Below are 12,500 nucleotides of genomic sequence, written 5' to 3' on the forward strand. Positions count from 1 at the left end.
CCTGTGCGCTGCGCACTCACAAACAAACAGGAAGCACCAGAGACGCCTCCTTTCTGTGTCACAGAGTGGGTGTTGGGCCTTCACGTGCAGAGGGTGTGCTATTTACAGACTGCACCAAACAAACCTCAGCAACTTTCCTAAAAAACAACTCTCTGTTTCCACTCCAAAACAGATAAACATCATACTGAACAGGCAACCGTGCTATGTCTGCTTTTTTATTATTTCATAATCTTAGTGTACATGTTGCCTAATATTGATAATGAAATCCAACCACTATCATTAGTATTCACAAAATGTTATCATTTCCTTTTGTGACTAAGCTTGTAAATGTTGTAGATTTAGAGCATTAACATTGGCAGCAATAAGCTGGTCTCAGAGAGAGTGAATGTGGCTCTCTTTATGTGTGGGTGTGGGCAATCTCGTCCTCAGTAATTATCTTTAAGGACAGTGCCATGAGGAGCTTCACTGAAATGACAGCACTACTTAGGGTGAATTAAATCCAGCAGCGTAAAAAGCACTGCCTGCTGCCTCTGGGCTAACATCCCCCCAACCACACACACACACACACACACACACACACACACACACACACACACACACACACACACACACACACACACACACACACACAGAGAGAGTGAGAGTTCCCAAGAGAGACATCCACTATCTGCAGGAAGTCAGGCTGGGGGGGCAGAAGGCACAGGGCAATGGACCCCCCCCACCCACCCCACCCAACTCTCTCTCACACACACACACACACACACACAGACACACACACACACACACACACACACACACACACACACACACACACACACACACACACACACACACACACACACACACACACACACACACACACACACACACACACACACACACACACACTCTAACCCCCTCCACTTCTCCCTATCCCTCACACAGTAGAAACAGCTCATTTTTATTAGACAGCTCAAACTGGGTTAAGTAAGGATTTGCAGGGCACACCTTTCCTAGAGATTCAAAACATAGTATCTCTCTACTGCATGGCAAAATGTCATTTCAGATGCAATGTGGAAACTCGGAATTAGGACACATAACACAAGCTGCCTGTGCCGGGCAGAAGTTATTTTTTTAAAAAGAAGCCAGGATAAAAACAGGAAGTCTCTGTGTCCATTTTGTCAAACATTTTCTGAACGTGACAGAATATTTCAATGAAATGTTACAGTGAAAAATTAAACAGAACAAAATGGTGACAATCAAATAAAATTTGCATCAGGGCATCTTATGGTGGATAATTTGCTGTATGAAGAGGGTCACATTGGCTAAAATTGGATGATGGGTCAAAATTGATTTGGTGACATTCTTCGGTAAACCAGACTGTGAAGTAGAGGACACACGGCAACTACATTTCCTTGACGTCCACTATCCGATAATCTTGGGTCATTTACAGTTCAGCATGTTACTCTGAAGTAAATATCATGCCAACAACAACATATTCTGTTAGTAGTATAATATCTATTATGAAAATAGATTATATACAGTACAGTATGTGAGACTCTATGCTTATTACAACTCGAAAGAAATAACAGCTATCTACTAATACTCTACTCAGCTATTTTTCGCCAGAATACTGAAACAAAAGCTTGCTTTACAGTTGAGACCAAGATTGCTTTTGTGCTTGTGTGCAATACATGAAGGAAAAAAAAACAGTATGGAAACATCACATATGCAGTAGATCTTTTGGAAACGGTAGTTGAGAAGCAGAGAGCATAAAAACTTACCTAAGTTAGAGAAAGCTGCTGAGGCTGTGATGAGAGGCGACATTCAAGTCTCAATATCAGATGGAATTTGAGGAAGCGCGTGATATGGGCTGCCACAAGTTGCATCAGCAACAGTCATTCATTCAACTGAGTCATGAACTGGGAGAGTTTACATGGTCTGCTGAAGAAAGGGCTACAGGTCAGGGCGATCAACATGCCTTATACATACATGTAAATAAACACACACATACAAACACACAAACACACACACACACACACACACACATAGACAAACACACACACACACACACACACACACACACACACACACACACACACACACACATCCAAATGCATGCAATCAATAACAAATGTTTTTAAATATATTTTGCTTCTGTCTCACATTCACATCTCCAACACAACAGAGAAGCCTATCACAGATGTGCCCAAAAAGTCACTGATAACTCATGTTGTCCATATTTGCCACATATTAGTTACAAAAGTTCATATGAAGCCTTACGAAGTCCCCATGCCCAGTACTGCTAAGAATACAATTACTTTAATGGAATTGCATAGGAAAATGTACAATAACAATATTCTTTCACTGAACATACCATATCCATTTTTACAGAACAGTTTTACCTAGCGCTCTCATTATCCATATGTTTATTTATCTATTATTTTGTATGTAGAAATGGTATCTTACATTTGTACCCTGTGTGTAAAATCTCATGTTACAATTTTTTTCTGGCGTGTGATGAATATTTATGTGAGGAAAAAGAAGTCGTTTTGAAGTTGCTCAGTCACTCACCTGTTTCTTTCCAATGCATTAAGCCCACAGGGTCTGACCGAAATAACAAGCCATCTCCATGAAGCCCAGGCTCTTAAAGATTCCTCGTTGAGCCAACCAATGCCATTACAGCGAGGAAACACAAGTTACCAGGGTACTCTGTGCACGTCTTCGTCACTCATTTACAGGGAGCTCGGTCAATGGGCCTTGTTTTGACATGTTCCCTCCGGTCAAATACCCCTCTGTTAGCAAATACAGACATAAGACATTTGACATTTTATTGCATCAATACCAATGTCTAAAGAATGTATACATTTACTGGAAGGAAGGAGGGAAGGAAGGAAGGAAGGATTTTATTTGTGTGCCACATAAAAATTATAGGCGCCAAAAAGCTTGTGACACTGTTTCTAAAATGTTTATGCAATTTATGAGGCCTAGCTATTTAATGCCAATTTAAAGGTCACCGATGAACACAGGAACAGATGTGGTCACAGTTCTACCTTAGGTGAAATGTCAAACAAAGCCACAACAAATCAAGCACAACAAATCAAGCACGACAGACAAGTCAGTCAATAATAATGCATGCTACTTTCACATGAATACTGTATGGTTAACAAATATTTGTAGTCTTCTAAATGTATCAATCTTCCATGGAATAGACCAATGCAGAACTCCAGATTTAATTTAACTTTAAAATTTAATTTAATAGTAAGTTGCCTTTTTAACACTTACTTTTTAACTTTTGAGGTTATATCTGAAATAGGCTAAATACATCTGTGAGGCCTGTTATGTAGGTTCTGGTAGTTAATTGTATATATTTATGTTCATGATTGCATGATATATTTACTTTATATTAGCCTAACAACAGACAAATTAAGGATCCAAATCAAAGAATGCAGAAGAAGCAGCAAGCACATTTGGCTTCTTTTCAATATTAGGCCTTTTATCCAGAATTATCGTAGCACTATAAATGTTGTATTTGCCAATAAAAACAGCATAGCCAACTGTTAGGCTATAACATGCACCACATTGGCCTATATCACATAATAAGTGTATGTTCTCTCCCTTTTTATGTCGGATAAATATCTGCTTTTAGCGTTTAGGCTACCTTGATTTAATAAATGATATAATCACTACACAACTTTTTGTCAAAACTTGAATTTAGTCTGAAATGTCTTTAAAAACCAAGATAAACAGACAGATATGCTAGATGGCTAGATTGATATAGATAGATAGATAGATAGATAGATAGATAGATGATTTATTCATAGCATAGCCTCGGCTACCTACACATTTCACAGAATAAACAACTGAAAAACACCTGACCATACAACTCGACCTGATTCAACTTACTTTTGGCTACACCGATCTTGTAGGCCTAAAATAAAATAATGCATGTGCAGTAGCCTACCGCATATCACAATAATCTGGCAAATGTAGATCAAGGCAATGCCAAAAAAATGTATACAAAAAAAAAGCTTTCTTTAACAGAAAAACTATGCATTTTGATGTTTTGACGACTTTCACATAAGCTACCCTGATCTGACATTCAAAAAAAAAATTAAAAAAATGGGCGGTGCCGGTGCGTAAAATGCGTATGTTCCTTGCGCGAAGCCCGACCAATCCGGATGCAGAGAGGGACCGTTTGAGTTTAAATCTTGTTCCAGGAAATATCCAGATGTCAAATTGCGCCTAGTACTGGATTTGGGAGTTAAGAAGGACAACGTTTTGTTTTCGTTATTAAGGCACTATTGCTTTGTGATAAAGCCATGTCGAAAAATCAGATATATTACTCTGATAAGTACATAGATGAGGATTTTGAGTACAGGTAAGTGAATAGGAGCTAATAACGTCAACGTTATCATTTAATTTCGAAGAAGCGCTAACATTAACGTTAGCTTAAGTGCAAGCTAATTTAATATTACGTCACGTCAACTAGACATTACTAAACTACTGTGCTTGAGTCTTTAGTAATTTATTGAAAAGTTAGCTTTCCCAGTTGTAGTTAAAGGCACATAACAAAAGTAACGTTAGGCTAATGGCAACTGTAACCTTAGTTTCATAGCAGAGCATTAGCAAAACAGCTAACGTTATCAGACATTAACGTTAGTGATAACCGTTTGATTTACGTTAGCCAAATGAACGTTTCTCGTTTTCAGACAACGTTAGCGTTAACGTCACCGTCAATATTATGCGCACATGCTAAATTGTTGATTCACATAACTTATCCATGCATATTAGTCATGTTTGAGCTAGGCTAATCTACCTGTGCATTTCACTTTTGTGAAACTCTTGCCCCTCGATAATAAAGAATCATTATGATACACAGGCATGTTATGCTCCCGAAGCAACTGTCCAAGTTGGTGCCACAGTCTCACCTGATGACCGAGGAGGAGTGGAGGGGTCTAGGAGTGCAGCAGAGCCAAGGCTGGATCCACTACATGATTCACAAGCCAGGTATGTCGACAGTGCAAGTTTGAAGTCTGTTGGGGTTTTATTTGGTAATCGCCAGCCGTATTTGACAAGCATTTTCTGTGTAACGTTTCTGGCCAGTTGCGCTGCGATGCCTTTAGTAAACGTTAGCATAACTGTCATATGTTTAGGCTTTTCTTCAGGAAAAGAAGTGTGTTTGCATTTATGGGTGTTGAGGTTTGAACTTATTGTGCACCTAAGAACTTGCTTTACTCATGTGAACTTTTTCCTAAAATTGCATGTCTCTGTAGTAGACCTCTGGTTGGCTAGACTGCACAAAAGCTTTATGATTAAAAGGGTTTATGTGTCTTCAGTTGAAGTGTGTGTGTGTGTGTGTGTGTGTGTGTGTGTGTGTGTGTGTGTGTCAAACACATTATGATATTTCTGGAATGTGTACCCTTTGTCTTTGGACTGGCCAAGTGACATTTATCTCAAATGTTTTCTCTCCAGAACCGCACATACTGCTCTTCCGAAGACCCCTCCCTAAGGAATGAGAAGGTCACCGGAAGGAAACCGCTCCAGTGGAATGCACTGATGGGAACAAATTGTGCTAAATTCTCTGCTTGTATTTTGGTTTGTACATAAGCAGCCTTCTGCAGACCTTTGGTATTAACGTCCCCCCATAGACCATCGGATGTGTATTAGAGGCCACCAGCGGAGAGCTGGGTGAAGTGTGCAGCCTTCAGGCTGGTGGACAGAGACTGTGTGTTTTAGATCAGGCCACAAAGAGCTCTGGGAAATCGAGGAAAGATGGTGTTTCTTTTTGTGCGATAGATTGAGTGAGTGATCTCAGTTATAAACTAAGCTGCTATGTTGACACTAAACTGTCTTGGCAGCACAACCTGGAAGTTCAGTGGATTAGTAATTTGTCTGGAAATGAGTTTGAAGGTCTGAAATTGTACTTGGTCTTACTTTGTCTTTACATTCTATTTCTTATGTATTATAATAGACCAGTGACTTTCCCACTGTCCTTTGTTGATACCATGGTAACAAAATAAATATTTTTCTGTAGATAATGTGTTTGTATTAATTATTATGGTAGATCATTTGTGTATTGTGAAATGCCAAAAGCATACTGGGATCAGAGAACATTTCATTCTACCTGTTTAAAGAGTAATTTAGTCACAAGTGCAATTTGTTGCCAAAACTTTCCATAATCTTTAATCAATGATGTGCAATGGAAACGGCAGAACCTTCAATAGCAAAAATAACATGCACTACTTGACATTCAGTCCCTGATGATGCTGTGAGAATCTGTGTCACTTCCTGTTAATCGGAATGGCCCCTACTTTACTTCACCATGCCAATGGGTCAAGTTAAGTTCACATCTGAAAGTGATGTCAGTCCAACACATCCACCACCAGAGGAGTGATGAACTCTGAGTGGCGAATGCCCAGAGAGAATGCTGGTGCTCGGGGCTTGTGTGCCGTCACCTTCTCTGGGTTGTGGCTGCCAGGGCCGGGCTTCAGGGTGGTGTCGGCGGGGAGGCCGCTGCGGCCCAGCATGGAGAAGGCTGGCTGCCTGGGCAGGTAAATGCTGGGGTCTGTGCTGTTGTACCTTCCAGGGCCAGGTGTCTTCGACAGGTCCTCAGAGAACCCTCCAGATCGGCAGCGGCCGGAGATGGTGAAGCTGGCGCTGGCAGGCTTAGTGGGCACGTGGGCACCCATGACAGCTGGCAGCGTGTACCTGTTTGGGGCCGGTACCGTATCGAGGGAACGGTAGATAGTACGTGCCCCTATTGTGTATGAGGGGGTCTTGCGCTTGGTGCTGCTGGGAAGGGCTTTCTCTGGACTGTATGCTCCTGGCCCTGGAGTCTGGAACACTTCCACTGGAAAGAATTGTTTGAAGTCACAATTTTTGGTCACTTATCACAAACATTTTCTCACATCTTCAGTTTACAAGTACCTAGTTGTAAATGATGGAAGACAGACTGCAAAAAAAGTCAAATCATAATAAGATGAGTACAGTATCTTAAATCAAGGCTTGCTTGTTTTTTGCGTTCCCTTGTTTTGAGTTGATTTTTCTGTTCTGTAATTTAACTAAGATTTTGCTTTTTTGCTGTCTAGAGAATGCCTCAAAATTAATGATTCTGGATACCCTTGCAAATGACAGAGCCTGGTTTATTCAGTGGAGCAGTGATGCATACTGTGTGAAACCTGCGGTCAAAATTTGGAGGGTTGGAGACACCAGCTTTAAAAATGGTGTCCAACTTGCCCATTTTTGCCCTTTATTGCCCTTCATCACAACAAGCCGTCCATTTAGATTGGTGGTAGAACTGAGAGTTTCCAGCTGGGAGAATCAGCCAATCAACGGACGTTGGTCATGACTGACATTGTCCATGGATTGGCTGAAAACTCTCAGAATACCTCAGAGTATGAAACATGGCAGTGTAACCTGCTGATGACAACAAGGTAATTAGATTTAAGGATAACAGATGAGGCTGAAGGTTAACTGTAATATTTTGAGAGGGCTCCCAGCTCTTGCTCTGGGTGCAGTTCAGTTATAAACAGATGGCAGTGTGTCTTTGTTAGCACTGCCACAAACAGCTGTCAGTCTACGGGTTTGGGATCTGCTTGCATAGTGCCACAGGCTGAAGTGGCAGTCTATTTAAAACGACTTCAGAAAGCCAACAGCACTGCTGTCAAACTAGATTATTGAAATATTCCCTTTACAGACTCTCATATTGTCAGCATTAGGCTACTACTTTATGTATTTTTTACATTAACCTAATAAAAGAGCTTTCTGGCCTTCTAGAGCTTACATCTAGTCTAAGGGTCACACAGAGTACAATGAGATTGCTTAAAATGAAGTTAGTCTCACCGGTCTTTCTCATCCTACCCAGCATGGAATATGCAGGAGTGCCATCTCTCCCAAAGCGAGTGATCTTTGCATCAACAAAATACTGAGGCCCAGGGCTTGAATCTATGCTGTAGACTGTCACAGCATAATTACAGGAAAAACAATAATGTATATGATGAATATATGTACAGCATATCAGCCTGAAATTAAATACATGCCAGAAACACACAATAACACTTCAACATGGATGGTTGAAGGCTCCCTCTAGTGGTCTTATTGCAACATCACATCTTTTTTTTTTTTAACAGTCATATTCATTTTGCAAATGTACTGTATAAGGCATGAAAATAAGGTATGCTATTTACAGTGGCATGTATAAATGCAACAGTGTGCTCTTAGAAAGTAGTCTTAGAATAGTTGGTTACTTTATTCTATTAGCCTGCCAATCTGCTTCAAAGATATCTGACAATGAGACAGCAACTACTGTACATGGCCTGTTAGACTTCCTCTGCAAATAAGACACATGTTGCTCACATCTATACAAATGAAGAACTAGCTGGAATAAAACCCCATGTCTGGATCAGCCAGTAGTTATGACCCAATCAGTAGATGGGCCCCATTGAGGACAATTCATCACTCACGGTTGTCACTCATCCTGCTGTGGAAAGTAAACGCCGGGCTGGTGGGCTTTGTGAAGTCATGACGCATGAAGCCAATGGTGGGAGGAAGGGCATAGCGGGCGGGTCCTGGACCTAATAAGGACATTTTAACATCCATCATCCCAAGTCATGGTTACCTTTGCAGCTTTATTCTTTGCAGGACACAGTCACAAAATTTGCCACTCAAGTTGCACTTGGACTTTGAGTGCAGGATAGACAGAATACAAAGGAGTGTGTGTTTATGCATGCGTGTGTATGTGTGTGTGTGTGCTTACAGTACATCTGCAACCAAGGGTGAGGGTGTGTGTGTGTATGGGGGGTGTTTTTCACCATGTGCTTGTAGCTCATCAGGAATGTGGGTCAATGAAGCAACTGACTTTCTCTCGGCACAGAGCGGCTATGCCTTTGTGTGTACACAGTGATACTGCCTGGGGAATGTTATGACATCAGCATACAAGAAGTGTCTGTTCCAAAGCTACTGAGAACATTCTTTCACACCAGCGGACGCATGTTCCAGCAAGTCTGAAAGCATGCAACCTCTTCCCCTCTCCATCTCTCTCTCTCTCTCTCTCCATCTTTCTTTTTCAGTGATGACATGCCCTTCTTCTTGGATTCACTTTCTTTTCATTTTTCACCCTGATTTATAACATTGACCTTCTCAAAAAGATTATCAGAAGAAAGAAAGAAAAAAAGAATGTCAACCATGTTGAGCATCGCACAGATCATTTGCCAAAATAAACAGGACGACATTTTTCATTCAAGAAAAACAAAGCACTTCAGCACTAAATCAATGGGCGCAGATGATAAGAAAGCCCGACTCTGTTCTGACCGTATTTGGAGATGCTCACCTTTCTCTCTCCCGGCTATGATGGGTCGTTTCTTTGTAGTCTCAGCCATGCTCTGCCCCTGTGCCCGTATGGAGACAGCGATGACTAGAACCCAGGGTCTGTAAGGACAGGCTCCACTTCGCTCACCCCTATTCCCAAAACCCAACAAACAAACTCCAGCGGTGACTGGTGGAGATCAAATAAGCTCTACTGCCGCATGTTGATCAAAAGACATCCAAACCCACTTGTGAACGAGCTGCTTTATGCTCAATGCCTCCTGTTGAATGATAGCCCCGCAAATGAGCCCAGCGGTCAGGCAGGTTATAGATGAGCTAACAGGTACCACAATGGCGTCTGTTCCAGAGAGAAGTCCTCCAGACTGACTGTGCTGGTCCGGTCAGTCTCTGGTCCATCTGAGGGTCTCTCATAGTCATACTCTCGTCATCCGAGTGATGAGATGACCCCTGGTCAACATCTCTAGACTGGGAGGCTGGATCCACACGGTCATGTTTGCTGTTTTGGTTTGCTTTAGGGATTAGTGGAAGTTGAGGAACTTGAGAGGCTCTTTGATACCAGCGCAGGACCCTTTTAACCTCTACAATAGGCACTCTCACAACCCATCCTATTAAAAATACAAACATGTTCACAAACACACACACACACACACACACACATCCATGGGTGACCGCACATGTACACACACACACACACACACACACACACACACACACACCAGGGGCCGGTGCTTAGAGACAGTGTCATCACTGGAGTTGGCTCTCGTGTAACAGGATCTCTGGGCAGGTAATCACTGAAACCACCCCCCTCCTCTGCCTCCTTTCTCTTCCTCTCACTCCCCCCATCCCAGAATGGACAGAATATCATGCTTCAGTCGAGCGTGGGGGCAGTTGCCCGGGTGACGGGCAGCTTGGTCCCCTGCAACGGGGCAGTGGTGTCACCGGACAGATACACTACACTCTTGTATCAGGGAACTCAGAGAGATGCTCACTAGCCTAATCCACTGTGGGAGAAATGTTCAGTCTAATTTCTTTTCATATAAAACAGGAGCTTAGGCCCCAATTTCATATAATATTTATGGTAAATCTTGGGTAGGTATCAAGGAGATGAATTGCTTTATTTACCAAGAGGGACATACCTGTATTGTGGAGAGTGTGTGAGGGCATGAGGGCTACAGTATAGTACAGATCACAATGACACTACACTGAACTGATAATATAAATACTACACAAACACAAATACACAAACACACATGCTTGTGAAGTATCTTGTCAAAACGACATATAATACATATGTGTGCAAAAGAAGTGACTAAAAGCCTGACAAATCGTGGCAGGATGAAAAAAGGAAAGCTGCCAAAGGGCTTTGGTGACTGAAAGTGTTGATTACTGTGTCGACCAGCAAATAAACATGAAACATTAACGTCCTCTAACTTTCCCCTGGCAGTGGCCACAGTAACCTGAGCGTTCAGTGACAAGGACAAACACTCAAGCAGAACGGCCGCACACAGGCACACTGGACCCACAGACATGCATACAGTACCTTAACACAGCCCACGCCACACTACTACTACTGAGCCACACATATATGATGAAAGCATCCACACAGCACTACATGCAAGAACACCTAGGCACAGTGTCACATACCCATACATGTATGTACTGTATAAACACATTTTTATTGACATTCAAGTTAATAATACTATTACAGTTTTTGCCCGTTGCTTGAACACATTTTGCAAAACTTCGCTCACTGTGCCAAAACTCTACACACAAGTAAACATAACACAACACTAGGAAATATACCTTTCACATCTATGTCAAATTGAAACTCTACTATCAGTACCTAAACTCTGCTATCAAAACCTAACAATCCCTTGTCAAAATATAACTCTGGTGACAAAATGAAACACACTTGCATCATATGCATACATTTTCAGATCGGGAGGAACACACTAGTCTACTTTATATAAAACATATTTGCTTGAATCCCTGTTGCAAAACTTCGATCATTGTGCCAAAACTCTAAACACACGTAAACATGACACAACACTGGGAAATATACCATTCACATCACCATTTCCAATGGCAAAACTGAGGGCTTTTTGTAGATGGCTGATTGGTGTTCTGTTTTGCAAGTAAGTGCGTTCAGGTGTGTATTTGAGAGGTTGCAATTACCCGATGTGTTTTGTATTTTGGATATATGTGTTTAACAAATGGTACTCTGAGATTTCATTTTTGAACGAAGTGTCTATGTATGACATAGAGAGTAGTATGCAGGACCAAGTGTGTTCCTTAAAGGAGTAAGTGTGTTGCAGAATTGAAACTAGAGTGCAAAGCAGCACTTTTGTTTAAGGTATAGGTACATGTGTTTGAGATATTGCAACAAAACTTCAAGTTGTGATACTTTAGTCTAAGCATGGGTCTATAGTGTTCAAGCAACGGGCAAAAACTGTAAGATAATAAGAGAACATATCTAGGATAAATGTATTTGTATGTTTTTGACTTGAAGCACGCCTGCAATGCCAATGTGACAAATCAATGAACACACTGACACACTGAGTTGTGTACAAACTTTATTCTCTTATTTTCAAAAAAAGGCAATGTATCTTAAATCCTCAGGGCGTACATTCACTCAAAATTTTTAAAATAATTTACATTATAACAACAGACCACATTACGGGTCTCGTCATCAGGCTTAGTGAGCTGTAGCTTCTGCACCGACCAATCCGATCCCACCAGCTTCCATTCTCCATACACACACACGGTGACTCCTCAGAGGTCAAATGCTTTCGATTTGGGCCGAGCTTATCTTTCTGTGTTTCTTTTCAGCTTACTGCTCTCAGGGAGCAAGTCTCAGTGCTGTGCCACAAGATTTAACCTTGTACCGGAGTGCAGGCCAAGGGTTACAATAGAGGGTCACCTCTGTGATGTAAGAGGCTTAGGGTTTAACACATTTGCCGTAGAGCTTGAAAACAAGGCATCCAATGTGTGCCAATATCTGAACAGACTGATTAAGTTAAGACAGAGGTGTGGCAATCGGGAGAGAAAAAATAGAGCGGAGAGGAGAAGCAAGGGTAAGGAAAAACAAAACACACAAGCACTAGCTACAAATAAATACCACAGATAGAATAAAAAACAAAAACAAACAACAACAACAAACATTTTTTTTTAACTCAGGTATAATTACAAACATA

At 41.4% G+C, this 12,500-nt stretch overlaps 3 protein-coding genes across 5 annotated transcripts in view; 1 reads left to right on the forward strand and 2 right to left on the reverse strand.

Annotated features, from left to right (window-relative positions):
- Nucleotides 1-2,774, reverse strand: part of shc2 (SHC (Src homology 2 domain containing) transforming protein 2) — a 22,067-nt gene extending 19,293 nt beyond the window's left edge. For 2 of the 3 annotated variants that reach the window (XM_062556478.1, XM_062556476.1), the window contains exons 1-2: nucleotides 2,554-2,774; nucleotides 1,764-1,920 (exon numbers count right to left, since the gene is read on the reverse strand). The gene's annotated coding sequence lies outside the window, so the exon portion shown is untranslated. Of the gene's footprint in view, nucleotides 1-1,763; nucleotides 1,924-2,553 lie in introns of all 3 variants that reach the window. The other variant, XM_062556477.1, reaches the window with a different exon arrangement.
- Nucleotides 2,775-4,194: 1,420 nt separating this feature from the next.
- On the forward strand, nucleotides 4,195-6,020 carry cks2 (CDC28 protein kinase regulatory subunit 2). Its single transcript, XM_062556479.1, has 3 exons — nucleotides 4,195-4,360; nucleotides 4,862-4,989; nucleotides 5,455-6,020. Exons 1-3 carry the CDS (start codon nucleotides 4,302-4,304, stop codon nucleotides 5,496-5,498), a joined length of 231 nt encoding a protein of 76 aa, XP_062412463.1. The 5' UTR covers nucleotides 4,195-4,301; the 3' UTR covers nucleotides 5,499-6,020.
- Nucleotides 6,021-6,182: 162 nt separating this feature from the next.
- Nucleotides 6,183-9,851, reverse strand: cimap1d (CIMAP1 family member D). Its single transcript, XM_062556480.1, has 5 exons — nucleotides 9,535-9,851; nucleotides 9,311-9,438; nucleotides 8,445-8,555; nucleotides 7,825-7,938; nucleotides 6,183-6,832 (listed from the first exon to the last, which is right to left on the reverse strand). The coding sequence occupies exons 2-5, from the start codon at nucleotides 9,357-9,359 to the stop codon at nucleotides 6,345-6,347; spliced, it is 762 nt and encodes a 253-aa protein (XP_062412464.1). The 5' UTR covers nucleotides 9,360-9,438; nucleotides 9,535-9,851; the 3' UTR covers nucleotides 6,183-6,344.
- Nucleotides 9,852-12,500: the final 2,649 nt, after the last annotated feature.

The sequence above is a fragment of the Sardina pilchardus genome, chromosome 15, assembly GCF_963854185.1.
Source record: "Sardina pilchardus chromosome 15, fSarPil1.1, whole genome shotgun sequence".
Lineage (NCBI taxonomy): Eukaryota > Metazoa > Chordata > Actinopteri > Clupeiformes > Clupeidae > Sardina > Sardina pilchardus.